Source organism: Conger conger, chromosome 18 (assembly GCF_963514075.1).
Source record: "Conger conger chromosome 18, fConCon1.1, whole genome shotgun sequence".
Classification (NCBI taxonomy): Eukaryota; Metazoa; Chordata; class Actinopteri; order Anguilliformes; family Congridae; genus Conger; species Conger conger.
In genome coordinates, this window is record NC_083777.1 from 18,241,493 (window position 1) to 18,257,911 (window position 16,419).

The 16,419-nt window shown below is 40.5% G+C and overlaps 1 protein-coding gene across 1 annotated transcript in view; it reads left to right on the top strand.

Annotated features, from left to right (window-relative positions):
• Nucleotides 1-16,208, top strand: part of tspan15 (tetraspanin 15) — a 28,173-nt gene extending 11,965 nt beyond the window's left edge. The window contains exons 3-8 of the mRNA XM_061228167.1: nucleotides 1,090-1,164; nucleotides 3,986-4,081; nucleotides 7,344-7,460; nucleotides 13,480-13,530; nucleotides 13,853-13,969; nucleotides 14,122-16,208. Coding sequence (XP_061084151.1) covers nucleotides 1,090-1,164; nucleotides 3,986-4,081; nucleotides 7,344-7,460; nucleotides 13,480-13,530; nucleotides 13,853-13,969; nucleotides 14,122-14,286 — 621 coding nt within the window. The 3' untranslated portion in view covers nucleotides 14,287-16,208. The remainder of the gene's footprint in view (nucleotides 1-1,089; nucleotides 1,165-3,985; nucleotides 4,082-7,343; nucleotides 7,461-13,479; nucleotides 13,531-13,852; nucleotides 13,970-14,121) is intronic.
• The last annotated feature ends 211 nt before the right edge of the window (nucleotides 16,209-16,419 follow it).

Genomic DNA, 16,419 nt, shown 5'->3' on the forward strand with positions numbered 1-16,419 from the left:
GGGCTTTATCCATGACAGCCTCATCCTTCCAGAACATGAAAAACTCAGAGACTCCATTACTGCCCTCAAAAAAGCTCCCAAACTCAGCTGTTCAAAATTTTTACCCTCCAATAATAATCCCCTAGCTACTTTCATTATCCATGTCTTCTGTTTCTTACTAACGTTTTCCTCTTCATCTTGCTCTTCTCACACTGGCTTAATTGTAATGCTCTGCAGTTATGTTGCCTTTGCATTGCTTATGGTTTTTAAGCTTCTGTTCCATTTTGATTTTGTATTTTATTTGATTTTGTTATGAGTATATTTGAGTACATAGAAAACTGTTATACAAATAAAATGTATTATTATTAATAGCTTACAGAGAGAATAGATCTCATATAGCTTTATGGGGAGAGAAGAAATTCATAAATACATGTTGGAAATTACTTTTTTCTGTCAGAAGCACAGTGGCCCCGGCAGTCAGGCAGAAGTGTGGCATGGAAAATTGCAGTTTTTCCATTTAATCAGACTATTACACAGGGACAGAAGTGCTTTGATGACCTTCATTTACAATGCAAAATTGGAGCAATTTAAAAAAAAAATGGCTTTATCTAAGAGAGTAAATTGTTACTGTCACAGCAGGCTTTAGTGCAGCCGTACCAGTTACTCTGCACAGAGCACCTGTACATTGCAATTAAAATGCGGAGCATTTAATTTATGGAGGCATTTACTGTGCTGCTGAAAGCTTGTTTTGTATAAAGAGAAGAAGAAAAGAGATTAATCAAATACCAATTTAAAAAGTACTATACCAGTCGTTTAGTTTGACTAATTCCAGATTATAAACTATAAAACCACTCGCTATATTAACGTTAAACAGGCAAATTGACTTACTCATTAAAATGTTGAAAATTATGTTATTAATATGTATCTCACATATTCATTTATTTTCCAAAAATATGTTGTATGTATTTGAAGAACTGCTGTATGAACTATTTAGTTTTTTTGTTCACTTTCTGACAGAAGATTGATGAAAGTTGCGAGAGTGACTTCCTACGGTTGTGAAGAGGGCTGTGTTGAATACTAACGAGTGTGAACTGTTCTGTTCCCCTACAGTTCCTCTACACCCTGACTATCTGTCTGATTCTGGAGCTGCTCGGTGGGATTCTGGCACTTGTGTTCAGAAACCAGGTACCATCAAAACCCAATCTGACTACACATCTATACATTACATACTGCACTATATACAGCTCTACGTGGCACTATATATGGCTACAGATGTAATGGGGACTATGTAACTGACCTGTAATAGGGACAATAGATTTAGCAAAAAATGTACACAAGCCATTCAGAAACCAAAAATTCTGCTGAAAGCAATCAAAACTACACTAGGCATAAAGGAATTAAACAGTAAATGGAAAGCATATTCTGATATTAGGTGACATCTTGACGAAAAGAGATTTTATGTCCCTGCATTTTTTCCAAGATGTACATAATATCAGGTTGATTCATGTTAATACTGTGAAGACCTGATCACATTTCCATCACAGTTTCAGTTGACATGGTGATGTGAGAATTATTAAGAATTGTATTTATTCATGTGGAAGCCAGCGAATAGTTATTTATGTGCAGTAAATCAGTCCCATAGAAATCTGTCCAATCTGTTGATTTTCTTTGGTTCCCCTTATATTACTCTCAATACTCGTTATTCAGTGGAACTTTATTTAGTTTATTGCTCTCATCTCTGTCTTTCATATATTACTTAGGGCTGATGTTCTGTATGGAAGTGCAATGTCAAGGTGTGTTGCTTTTGTTCCTATTGTCATTGTTGTTGTACGTGGACAGTTAAACTATGTTGACTGAAAAATGGCTTGGTTGTTACTTGCTGGCCCGACTTGACAGATATCAGGTTAGGATAAGATTGTCATGTTTTGTATTGTTTTACAAAACACACTTTATTGGAGTGTGAAACAGTGAGGAAAAACTATTATCCCACATGCAGTATAAATAAACCATATTCAGTGTGGAATGCGGGGTTTCACAAAAAAATAAATGACAAGCAGCCGGAAGGGACAAGAAGCCCTTGTTTTTTCCAATGAAACATGCGGAGTATGTGATTTCGTAACTCTCAAAACCTTAAGATAACAGATTATGATTGTAAAGAGGTTTGAAATGGGGGCTTGTTATGAATCTTTAAAAAAAGCATTGATTAGTTAGGATGATAAGAGGTGTATCCCGTACTTCAATAAAGAACAGATAGTGGCAGAAGTCACTGTGTTTGGTCGCCAAAGGTTGAAGTGGTATGCAATGCCCTCCAGAATGATTGGATGGCATCCTTGAATAATATGAGCAAAGAATGCCGGCTAGCATCACTTTATTGTTTATCTACCGTTTTTTATGCTAAGCAATATGCAAAAATGATATTGTTTTATTGTGATGATAGAAACAGTATAACAATAGACATGGCAGTGTTTCAGAGGATAAATGAATAGACAAGCGAACAAACCCTTCCTCTCCAGCCATGCCTGAACCTCATATCTGTATCCTATGAGACAGTATGAAGGCTTGTTTCTGAGCGATGGCACAATGCAGGTCTTTTTAAAGGAAAGCTCTAAAAATGAAGGAAGTGTTTGTGATTGGAAAATTAAGGAAGTGTTTGTGATTGGAAAAAAGGTGTCTGAACAGCTTGAGCTCTGGAGGAAATGGTTTGGAAAAGTGGAGGTAGTGTGTGGTGTCATTTCATTGAAGATAAACATAGAATCCAGTGTAAAATTTCAAAAACTGGTCATAATTTTGAAATGGACCAGTATTTGTGTTTTATGCCATCACATGTATTATATTCTGGCTAATATGGCTGAACATGTAAGAATGGACATATTCACTTAACTGGTGATTATTAAACATTGCATATTATTAAGTACCAATAAATTAAATTCTAAGACATGGTAGTCAGTACAGAGAAGCTAGAAGCGGTTAGGACCGGTTGATTGGCGAGCAGTAGGCATTGTTCTGGCACGTTTGGGACAGTTATGTCCTCTTTGTGGGGATGCTATATAGAGCACATGCATCCTCTGTAGTGAGAGAGATATGCCTGGTAGCCTGATAACATGTCAGACTTATTTTTCTTTCATGGAGGAAGTTGGTTTTAATTAGCATCATCATGTCATCCACAAAGATCAATCTCAACAGTCTAGCAGCAGTTCTGGTGTTAATTATGCCTTTGATTGGGGCAGATAATTAACTGATAGGATTAGTCGGTTCAGCTGGTGATAAGGCAGTAAAGGCCAATGTTTCCTATTTCATTGCTAAATCTTTTATCGCTCTGAGTCTCTGAAGATATATTGGGCATCACAGCACCTTGCTGGTATTGAGCTTGGCTGAATAGGGTCCTTTCAGCTCCACGCTGCAGCACTGTAATGCAGTGTGGCATTTCTGTTTTTGGCCTCCTCATTGTATTGGAGACACAAAGGGTTTTGGGCCTACTGTATGTGAAACAGGACGAGGGGTGAGCAGCAGGCGTCCGACGCCGCGTTGTGTTTATCGATATTTCTGAAAGGGCGTGTGTGTAGTACAGCAATAGGCCACGGTAAGCCTCCACTTAAGAGTCTGTTGCAGCATGATTCTGCTCTCTCTCAGTCCCTTACTAAGATATTACCTGATAATACAACTGCTTGCCGTGGTTCATGTTATCAGAGCTTCTGCAAATGGTATTCTTAAAGGCAATATTGAACATGTCCTTTAGAAATTTCCCTTAGTTACTTGGTCACTCTAAAAAATGTTTATTCAATTTATGTTGCAGTAAATCAATCATGGGGAAAGTCATCGAGTCTTTGCACATAATTGCCACTGTACAGTACACAGTGTCTATACCTTGTGCGGTGTGGAAAAATATGAGTGGACAAAGTGTACTGCTGTGTGTTGTATATTGATGAAATATGTATACCCTGTTATACAATACTTTTCCCCTTTGCTTAAAAATTTGTTTGACAAAATTCCTTTATTTTCCCTGTAGACACTTCACCTCCTGAATAAAAATATTCGGAAGGGGATGGTGAATTACTATGATGACCTGGATTTCAAGAACATTATGGACTTTGTTCAGAAAAAGGTAAGTCAATTTTCACAATCTGAAATATAGTCAGCGTCCACGAGAATTTGGGAGGCAAAGCTGGCATCCTTATTTATTTATTTATTTATTTATTTATAAGCAACGGAGACTTCGGTAAAGGGAATTCGGAAAAGAAAAAAGTATTCTGAATCGTGTGATTTTGTTTTTATCAGTTAAAGGAAAGATGATAGCGAAAATGCAGACTGACAGGAAAACATAAAGCACAGTGTCACCTGGAGAGACTCACATCAGACTGCTGCCCCACATTTAGCATATTTTAAATGGCAGCGTATTTAGAATGTCAAATGAGACTGCTTACATTAGTATATTAGCCTGACTGGCTAATACAGTTTATTATGCACAAAGATAGATTTAGTTATCATTACTGTCATTACCACATTCATAAAAGGATCTGCTTGTAACATGACAAGAACCTATTGGCCAATCTAAGTGCTTGAAAAATATTTGCAGTTGGCGAGCAGACTCCGTTCAGTCTTTGAGATCATTCAAATACTGGGTTCATACTCAAACGCTTTAGTAGAGATCAACTTAGTTGCTTAATTATTTTGCAACGGCTATAACAAAATTCATTCACAAAATAATTGCACTCCTTATTCTGAAAAAGTCATTTTTGAATAGATAGGCCTCTGTCTGTCTGTTTGTCTGTCTGTCAATCTGTCCATCAAGTTATGTGTGTATGTTTGTACTGTAATGTGATGTTGTAGTGTTTTGTTTATCTGTATACTGGTTTGTTTGTTTGTGCTTAGTAATTAGTTTTCTTCTGTCTAATTATTAGTCTGCTCTGTTGGATAATTGTTAAAAACCAAATAAATTGGATAAATCTTTCAGTTGGGTTAGACCTAAAATAATTAACTTCAGACGGTCATGTAGAGCTTTCAAATTAGATTTAAGGACAAAGTAATAAGTAGCATTTTAGTTTTAGATTGCATGCTGGGAATAAATTAGGCATTGGGAGAATGTACAGATAAGCATAATTACATTTAATAATTCACAAAAGAAACAGAATTTTTTTTGGTTATTCACTTTTTCTTCACAATGCAGAATTTTTACAGGAGTAATGACATAAATTGAGTGCTTTTAAAACCCACTCAGGTGTGAGATTATGGCTTATTCCTGAATTAATTCCTGAGAGAAGGTCTGCCTTTTTTGAATTAAGCACAAGAACTACAGCGACAATACGACTACAATTTGTGGGGGCACTCTTCCACAACGTAGGGGTATGTATTTAAGGCAGTTTTAAAAGCACAGTTAACATCCATGCCACCCTCCTCCTGCAGCTTTTAAAACATGTTTTAAATGGGGCTCTTGTCAGAGGAATGCTCTTAAGAACTGGCTTCCTCAGGCTCATCACAGTGTCTGGACTGGCTGGACACCAGCTCGTCTTCAGTAACCTGAGGTTCTGCCACTGCAAGCCCACGTAATGGTGGCTCCAGCTGAGCAGTACAGACAGTCACTGGGCTTCTTTCTGGATCTATGAAACGGTGTTTTAAATTATGGTAACCATCAAATGTACATTTTAACCTTCTCATTTCTGTTACAAATGTTCATATGGTGGAAATGCTTATGTAGAATATTAAGCTTTTGCTTATAGTACATTATTTCCTGCTTTCTGGGGAATTAAAAGAACCCCCAAAAAAACAATAAGCATTATTTAGGCCAGTGATCTTAGTAATCTCTGAGCAGATAATAAAAAGGACTACAGAAAAAAAGACATATTTGTGAAAAAAAGTCCAAAAGCAAATAAATATTACAAGTAAAAGTGAGAGAATGAGAGAGTGAGAGAATCTCTCTCCTCAGGGTGTATGACTAAATGTAAAAATGTGAAAATTATCACATTTCACACAGGGGTGTAGGGCGGCACGGATGGTGCAGTGGGTAGCACTGCCGCCTCACAGCAAGGAGGTCCTGGGTTCGAATCCCCGTCGGCCGGGGCCTCTCTGTGCGGAGTTTGCATGTTCTCCCCGTGTCTGCGTGGGTTTCCTCCGGGTACTCCGGTTTCCTCCCACAGTCCAAAGACATGCAGGTTAGGCCGATTGGAGAGTCTAAATTGCCCGTAGGCATGAGTGTGTGAGTGAATGGTGCGTGTGCCCTGTGATGGACTGGCGACCTGTCCAGGGTGTATTCCTGCCTTTCGCCCAATGTATGCTGGGATAGGCTCCAGCCCCCCTGCGACCCTGATCAGGATAAGCGGGTTCAGATAATGGATGGATGGATGGACACAGGGGTGTAACGGCACACAGGAATCTTGGTTTGGTGTACCTTCATAGTGTCTTTATTAATTTGAACTGCATTTGAAGAAAAAACATACAAATAACTGTGTTCACCTTGTCTTAAACCAACATCACGTTTCCTGACATTTCTTAGAACCCATGGTTTTCTCAATAACAATGTGAGCAAAGTCTGACTGTGTGACTCTTCAAATGGCTCCAATACATACAAAAGAAAGAATATAATTATGATTTATGAAAAATATGATTATCAGTTTAAATTTCCAACATTCCTCAAAAGGGATTATCCCAGAACTATCCAGCCCTAGCCCTGGCAACCCCAGTGTGAAACTATTTATAAGTAGCATGATTTATGCATCACATTTGTGCTTCCAAATCTTCAATCTACTTTGAAATTGTTGTTTACTTGCTTCATTCTCTCTATTGAAAAATACATTTGCAGACCCCTGAAAGGTGTTTATTACTGTGAACGTCACATTGTGAAAGCTTTAGGGTGTGAGTTAGTGTGAAATAAAGTTCCCTACCCTCCAACATTAAACAAGTAAAACTTGTTATATTACAATGTATTTTGAAATATTTTGGTCACATGGTGTTTTAATCAACTTGATTGGTAACAATGCCAGTACACATGGGCATTATGGATGTGAGCCGTGAATCTCCGCATCTCAGAAATGTGGATACACGTCAACCCTGATCCTGGAGCACCAGAGAGGGGCCTGATTTTTGTTCTGTCCAAACTTACATCTGCAGTAGTATATTAATTATTTGGCTTAATGAACACAGGTGACCAGGTGCTGGCGGTACTCAGTATTTCACAGGCTCTGAATATTTGAGTTCAGACTCTTATAAATCCATCAAGTGCTTGTGATCAAGCTTAGCTGAATCACTCGCATTTCTGGACTAGGGTTTACCAGCCCGAGTGCAGGCGATTTTTAAACAGTTTTAAAGTGTCTCTTAAACAAGATGATGATGAACTCTTCATCACAGCTGTATGTTTGTGTGTGCCTTCACAGTATCAGTGTTGTGGTGGGAAGGAGTATTTGGACTGGGAAGTGAACATGTATCATAACTGCTCCAGTCCTGGACCGCTGGCCTGTGGCGTACCCTACACCTGCTGCACAAACCTCAAGGTAGGCTGCAGCTTTCTCCGCTTTTCACCTTCCCATCAACCAACTGTGTTTACATGCCGGCAATGTTGACCTTAGTGGGGAAAAAAACCTCACAAACTGCTCCATCGCAATGGACAATGGAAATACATTGCCAGTATGGCGTATGTCCCATGAAAGGATTTGTTGTCCACTTTTAGGAGAGCGGCACAGGTGTCCTCGTGTCAGAATCACAGGTTTCCGATGAGTCAGATTTTTTGAGCCCAGACTGCACATTTCACTTACAGAACGGCCTATGTGAAGCATTTTATCACACCTTCCAATCTGTTCTCAGCGTTTTCTGTAAAAACGTGTCCCTTTGAAGTTTCACTACAAAACTGTGTTGAACAAACATGGACTGTCTTGCTTTGCTAATATTGCGATATTTGTCTGATACTATTAAAGCAGATTTCATCATATTGCATTATAAATCTGAAAAAGTAAGCATCTTCATATTGTGGCTGAATTAACACTTTAAATTAAATGGTAGAAATAAACTGGGTTTTCCTCCGCTTTAAAAGCGAGAATAGCATTTATATTTGTTTTTTCCTATCCATTCTTTTAACCCCTTATGGGCGGATGTGACCTGCGCGTTGCATCTCCCTTAACAGACAGATGCGACACCAACGTTGTATTTGATCATATGACCGTTTTTCAAGACACATGACTGTTGAAATGCATTGATTCCTAAGACATTCTATGGGTTTTCTATAGGGCGCCTGTGTCCATAATGGGTTAAAACACAGCAAATAATGATTGTTTAATCTTCAGTTTATAGTTTATGGTTATGAGCACTATGACATAGCATGTACGACCCTGTGTAAGTACTTAGTGTCTAGAGCCATAGACTAACAGGCAGAAATAAATTAAATCAATAAAAATAATTTTTTTTATTGAAACAAGAAGGTTCTAGTCGTCTTTTCTATGTGGAATATAGGGGCTCTGTGGGGTCTTCATCCATGGATAATGGGGTGTAAAATGATTTACTTGGGTGTGTAAAGCTTTAGGCAAATTGGAGATCCCCATAGTCACCAGTGTTGCTGACTACTGCCACCACTGACACTGACTGGCCACATCTACAGTGGCGAACGGCTAAGACACGTTGATTGGCTTAGTTCATTACATGAAGTCATAATCCTGTGTGGATACCAGTAGTCTCTGTGCAGTGTACTGGCAGACCAAAATGATTTTCGGCTGCAAATCTGTTCATCTCTGACTGGAATTTTTCGGGCTCTAATCGGACCACAATCTCCCAAAACCCAGCCACCCAGTGCTCCCAGAAATATTTCATGCATACAAAGCATTGTAGTACAGATGTTCTCTGCTTCACTCATACCATTTCTTCCATTTTAGGGTTCTTCCTCTTATAAATTGTTTTCAGACTTAATGTATACTGCAAACAAGTCAGAATGGTACAGGGGGTGACTCTTCCACACAAGAATGCATCAGCGTTCAAAAAATGATTACTTTAGCTGCAAACAAAGCCACATAAATGCAGTCATATTCATACACTGTTTTAAGTACAAAAAGGGAACTTGTATTCTGAGACTTCTCGGACATTGAGCAACCTGGAACCTTGTCCAAAGAAACAAATCCCCAAAACCTGCCTGAGATTTCCCAGATGTGTTAGCGATTGAAATGAATGCCTGAACAGACTGCTTCCATTGCAGCAGTCCAGATGGTACTTTGTGTGAAAATTTAGCAAGTAAACTGATGGCAAAGAACTTATTAGCTTGCAGCCGAGGTCCAGACCTGAGAACTCTGGATTAAAAAAATAAACCCGAAAAAGGGTGAAGCAGTTTCTCAGTTTCACTACCCTCATTACTTAGTTCCCTAATAATTTCATATTGCATTGCTGACAGTGCATAATAGCAATTTAAAGTTTTGTGCATTTTGCTTTTAACCGCGTATTCAGCAGAACTAATAAGGCCTCCATTTTGCTCAAGTTTGCGACTTCATTTCTGAACAACTGTTCCCGCCTGGAATCCGCAGAGGTGTTTTGTAGAGCTTAAAAGAGCAAGCTGCTGTGCTCAATCAGGCACACCCATTCGCACACTCGCCAGGTTACACGCAGAGAATACACATTCCAGCGCTAAATTTAGTTTGCTATCAATACTGCTTCAATGTGAGGTTTGACCAGAGGCTAATCCAGTTCTGTTAAATTAATGTGTGTAATTAATTGAAAGCTTTCTCATGCATGGGGCTTTCCCCTCCTCTTCACGATTGAAATAGTATTTGTTCAAGACGAGGAGCCTGTCACACTGAGGAACATGTGGCCTTTTCAGTGTCACAGAGGAACAACTAAATGATTAATCACAGTACTTGAAGTGTCAGCTATTCATTATATGTAATGGTATGTGACAGATTAATGAAAATCTGGAACATGAAGGAAAATAATTATTCAGAACAGTTTAATATTCATAACAAAAGGAAGGACTAGTATCATGTCAGAATCCGGTGAGACAAACCCTTCATCAAAGTATCTGCTGAGAATAATTCTGCTAAATGCCGTTTCATTTATTTCAACGAGTGCAGTCTGTCCACTGTAATACCATGTGCATTTGTATGTTAATTTATATGTTCAGCATATTCTCAAATCTTTTACAAATACTGGGTGGTGTGTATTGGAGACTGGTCATTTGCCAATTTCCCAGAGTATAGATACTCAGTGAGCATTTTATTAGGTATTTATTAGACTTATTTTTTAGACTTACAAAGTGTTCTGCTGCTGTAACCTATGCACTTAGAGGTTTGATGCGTAGTGAATGAGTACCATAGTCTGATCCGGCCCATGCCAGGGCTGACTGTTGCTGGTAGGCCTGGAGGGGTGGCACAGAATTGGCTTTGTGTCACCCAAGGGATATGCTGTGCCGAGAAAGTATCTGCCCTTTTCTGATTTCAATATTATTGAATATTTGTCTTTGGACAAAATGTAATATGAGACAATTCACTCCTATCGCAAACTGTCGCTTTTTACTTGGTGAGATACCCAACAGTGATATTTCATTTTCAGACTTTATTTCAAGGTGATGTGTGGGACATACAGAGGCTTCAGAAAGTATTGAGACCCCTTCACGTTTTGTACATTGTACACGTGTTGTAGATTTAATTTTAATTCTCAAAGCCACCTCGCACATCCCCTCCCAGTCCTTGGATATCTGACACCCTCCGTACCTCCAGGGCCAGCCTCCGCGCAGCGGAGAGGAAGTGGGGGAAATCCAGAGACGCTTCCGACCTCATGACTTACCAGTCTCTCCTGGCGGCATTCTCTTCCGATGTCACTGCCGCCAAAGCAAAATACTATCAAACACAAATTCAGAACTCTGCTTCTAACCCCCGGAAACTTTTCTCCATTTTCTCCTCTCTTGTCAACGCACCGCCTCCTCCTCCTCAGTCCTCCTTCGCTGCTGATGACTTTGCTGATTTCTTCGATGAGACGGTCACAGTCATCCGCAGATCCTTTACAACCACCGCCCCCCTCACTGTGCCCTTCCCCCCCCTCTAGGCCCATCCCTTCCTTTTCCACTTTCTCCCCCCTTACAGACTCTGATGTTTCTCAACTCCTGCTCTGCCACCGCCCTACAACCTGTGCCCTTGACCCTATCCCCTCTTCTCTTCTCCAAACTATCACACCTGACATTCTCCCATTTGTCACCTCCCTTGTCAACTCCTCCCTGTCTTCCGGCTGTTTTCCGGCATCCTCCAAGAGGGCCCACATCACTCCGCTGCTAAAAAAGCCTACCCTGGATCCCTCCATCATCCAGAACTACCGCCCGGTATCTCTTCTTCCTTTCCTTTCTAAAACTATAGAACGAGCCGCTTCTACTCAACTTTCTTCCTTCTTTTCTAACAACAACCTGCTAGACCCCCATCAGTCTGGCTTCAGATCGGGCCACTCGACAGAGACTGCGCTCCTCTCCGTCAGTGAGTCACTTCATGCCGCACGAGCAGCCTCCCTCTCCTCTGTCCTCATTCTTCTAGATCTCTCTGCTCAGTCTCAGGGCTCAGTCCTTGGCCCACTTCTTTTTTCTCTCTACACTCGCTCCCTTGGCCCTGTGATCACTGCACATGGGCTATCCTACCACTGCTATGCGGACGATACCCAACTCTTCGTCTCGTTCCCGCCGTCTGATACGCAGGTTTCAGCCCGTATCTCTGCTTGCCTGAGGGACATCCAGAGCTGGATGGACAACCACCATCTAAACCCAGCTCAACCCAGGTAAAACTGAAATGATATTCATCCCTGCTAATACCTCTCCCCATCTGGATCTCTCCATTTCCCTCGGGGATACCACACTCACGCCGTCACCCAGTGCAAGGAACCTCAGCGTGGTGATGGACAGCAGACTGTCCCTTTCCGAGAACATTGCGGCGGTGACCCGGTCTTGCAGGTTCTTCCTATACAACATACGGAGAATCCGCCCCTTTCTCACCCCCTACTCGACCCAGCTCCTGGTCCAAGCGATGGTTCTGTCCCGCCTGGACTACTGCAATTCCCTCTTGGCTGGCCTCCCAGCGTCCGCCATCAGACCCCTCCAACTCATCCAGAATGCAGCAGCTCGTCTGGTCTTCAACCTTCCCAAATACTCACATGTCACCCCCCTGCTTACTTCCCTCCACTGGCTGCCTGTCATGGCTCGCATCAAATTCAAAACATTGGTGCTAGCCTTCCAAGCAGTTAAAGGGTCTTCCCCAGCTTATCTGAAAAAAATCATCAGACCCTACACCCCTGCCAGACCTCTTCGTTCAGCCTCCACAGGCCGCTTGGCACCTCCCCCTCTCAGAACCTCCACCTCACGCTCACGACTACTGTCTGTTCTGGCTCCACGGTGGTGGAACGAACTCCCCGTTGAGGTCAGAACTATAGAATCTCTCCCCACCTTCAAGCGCAAGCTGAAGACACACCTCTTCAAGCAGCACCTCTCCCCATCCCTCCCTACCTCCCTGTGAACCTTAATTGTTGTCTCTGTGACTTGCTTTGTGCATCGGTATTTTTAGTTGGCTAGGTAAGCAGTGTTTGGATAGTTAAATTTGGTCACTTTTGCTCTGTTTGTTTGTTTGTTCAAAAAAAAAAAAAAAAAAAATGGCCCTTGTCCTTATCTTTGTTGTACAGGTAGCAGTTGAAATTGTACTTACCTCTAGGGTCTTTCAGCGAACTTATCCCTGGTTATGGGTATGCACTTTGTTGTACGTCGCTCTGGATAAGAGCGTCTGCCAAATGCCAATAATGTAATGTAATGTAAATGGATAAAATGTCCGTTTTGCCCGATACTTGATTTGGCACAGAATTGGCATTTGTGTCACCCAAGGGATTTGTAGTGCCATGAAAGTATTTGCCCTTTTCTGCCCTTATTTGCCCTTTTCCATATTATTGAATGTCTGTCACGCTAAATGGTTTTCGATCTTTAGGCAAAATGTAATATTAGACAAAGGGAACCCGAGTAAACAGAAAACACCAAACTTTTTTATTTAATGAAAAATGTTGGCAAACATATCACCGCTGTGAAAAATTAAGTGTTCTTTAAAGGAGCTTTCAGCACCTTTAGCAGCTACAACTTCCTATAATATTGGAGTTAGTATCAGTATTTCACATAAATTGTAGGTTTAAGTCTGGACTAGGCCAATCCAAAAACATTTTTGTTTCTTTTCAGCCGTTCAGATGTGGACTTGCTTTTGCGTTTTTGGATCACTGTCTTGCTGCTTGACTCCATTACGCTTCAGCTCACGGACATTTAATTTAATTGTACCAAGCACAATTCATGCTTCATGACTTCAATAATTAATTCAGGTCCCAAGGCAGCAGAAAATCCCCACACCATCACACTACCATCACCATGTTTGACTGTTGGTATGATGATGTTCTTGCTGTGAAATGCTGTATTTGCTTTACACTAGACATAATGGGGCCTGTGTCAACTTTATGCTCATTATCCAAAATGTTCTGGAGATCATGTTTTTTCATGTTTGGTTTGTATTTTTTAATGATTTATTTCTTGTCTTGTAGCCGCAGGAAGTGCCCAACACCCTCTGTGGATATCAGGTCCTGGATAAATCAGTAAGACAGAATCTCAGATCTTATATGACCTTTTCTGCTTTAATGTGGTTTATTTTATGACTTCCCTGGACTGACTCAGCTGTTTATAAGAAAAGATGATGGTGCCCTGGAAAACCGAGGGTGCACTGTGCATGACTGCTCCTTTTTTGTGACCTAATGTCTTGGTTCTAGAAATGCACTATGTAACATAAACTCTCAGCACTTCTGAGCAGTTGGGGATGAGGGAATAGAGAATGAAGACCAGTGAATTGAGAATGGAATGTTCTGGTATTTCTCTAGTGGTGAACTCATTATGATATCTATGGCCCTGTGTTATCCACAGCGCCTTGAATTGCAGCACGTTATCCACGTGAGAGGATGCACGGATGCCATCTTCCTCTGGTTCATGGATAATTATAAGATCATGGGCGGCCTGCTGCTGGGAATCTTACTGCCCCAGGTAAGGGCATGTTAGTGCCACCTCACATTAAGTGCGTACTCAATGCACACCAAAGAGTCTTTCATAGCGTTAGAATTAAGCAGGGGACTAACACACAGGTTTGCCAGGCCAAAGGAAAACGTGTTTGAAACCTGCGTCACGTGTGATTGCAGTTTCTGGGAGTGATCATCAGCTGGCTGTACATCACGCGTGTGGAGGATGAGATGGATAGGAATATGATCTACCAGGGTGTCCCTCATTACGACGTTACCGACGGCCCCCAGGAGCATACGAAGAAGAAGAAAGTGTCACACTGGTTCCTGTGTCTGCCAGAGTGATGGAAAACACACCTCCGCACTCCACAGAATGCACTGCCCCCTGCCTCTATTCCACCAGAGAGCCGTCATCAATCAATCCTCCCTGGATATGTACCCATGTACCGCATCTGCTGAAGGACCACCGGGTTTAATGCAGGATTTTTTCTTTTCTCCATTTCATTTCATCATTGAAATACAGTTTGTTATAAAATATCTCATTTTGCTGCATATTTCTGATTCGTGTTTCCTTCAGTGCCTTTTGTGAGTCATTTCTGCTTTAAATCGTTTTTTTCATGGAGCCTTACAGTTTCGTACAGTCAGTTCACGTCTTATAGACTTGCATACCTTTTTCATAAGCTAATCAGCATGTGCTCCAGGCAATGGAGTTAATAGCATTTTTTAACATGGTGGGTTTTTTTGCTTTTTTTTTTTTTTTTTTTACTCGGATCAGCCCTGAATGAAATAAACAGCATACTGTGCAGTGGTTCAAAAGACCTTTGAAAAGACCATTCATAATTACAGTATATTTCCAAACGTATAAATGATAAATGACCCTGCCTAAGCATGAGAAATCACATTTCCTCATTTCCTGTTGAATATGCTTTGATTTTTTTATGCCAGAATCATGCGTCATGCACGGCATGCATAAAAGGCATTTTAAAAAAGTTTTTATTGGTCTACTTGAAATTAGCATATATTGTTTTGGAAATATTTGCTGTATTTTGTGCCAATAAAGCATTTGTAATTGAAATGAATTGAAATGGGCATGCGCTGATGCGTGGGTCTATGTACAGTGGAATGAGTGTAATGAGTTCGTACAGTGTAAGGAGTTATTCTCAATATGCTGATTCTGCATAATGCCCTGACCTACCTTGTGTTCGAGCATTACGGGATATTTTGAAAAGGAATGACTTTAAAGCGCATGAAAACCTTTTGCTGTGTTTGCGTTGTGGGCTGTATACAGTAAGCACAGTTGTCAAAATAATTTTGTCAGGGAAATCTGACCCATTACGTTTTTTAATCTTAGGGAATATGGGGGGTTTCATTGCACTGTACCTGTTCTTTTGTTTATCAGATTTTAACATATTTGAACAGCCTGACATAACTTGGGTATTTTGGGTTTGTGTGGTTTTTTTACACTGGAAGAAACGTCATGGAATTTGTTCTATGTTTTGTTTAATATCAGGGGATGAGGTCCCTCTTGTCTTCCCTCAGGTGCTATTCCAACACCTCAGCTGATGAGCAGCTATACCTCGCTTAGAAGTGGCAGGCCTGGTGCACTTCCATGTCTATTTTATGATTATGGAGCCCATGTCAGTCTCCAGATTACCTTCTTGAACAGTCCTCATCACTAGCACTGAAAATGTTTCTTTCACAAGAAAATCTCAGTTTGAAATTGGGTGTGGTTTAGTTTGCTCTTTCTTTACGTGCGGCAGACACACTCTGCACATGTTATTTTTAACACTGCTTTTCTAATGGTTGCCCAGATTTGGGAAAATAAATAACCAAATAAATAGTCATGTGCGTCTCCATGTTGCTAATCTTTCAATGTTTCAGCCAGCATCGCTGTTTCCATGGCAATGGTCTGGGCTCTCTCAGAGAGCCAGGGAATTGAGTAGTGCTCTGTCGCTGTTTAAATCACTCCTATTTCACTGAACACACTCTCACAGAGCCCAATTTCAAATGTTTTGGACATTCATCATTAAATGTAAAAATTTAATTGAAAGAGAAGCTGGAATATTTCTATGGAATTGCAACAAGACTGGGTGCTGTGTGTAGCATGCTGACATCTGATGTATTCTGTGTGGCAGAAACTGTATTTTTTTTGTGTGTATGTGTGTGTGTGTGTGTGTGTTTGTGCATGTGTGCTTTAAGGCTATTATATGTAAGGTGTTAAACATTGTGTGAAAGCTGTGAATAAACTGTTTTGTTGTGTCTTTAGAGTTTTCCTTTCTGTGTTTTTTTTTTTTCATTTTATTTAGCATGCTCTAGGCTACAGTTTCCTCAAATTATGATGAAAGCATTTTTCTGTGATGATTTTTAGTTTCATTATAGGCATAATTTCACACATCATAACATATATATTGAGTTATAATTGCATAATTGTATATGACATGGAACAGATATGGTTGCATGTACAGTATATTGCAGGAA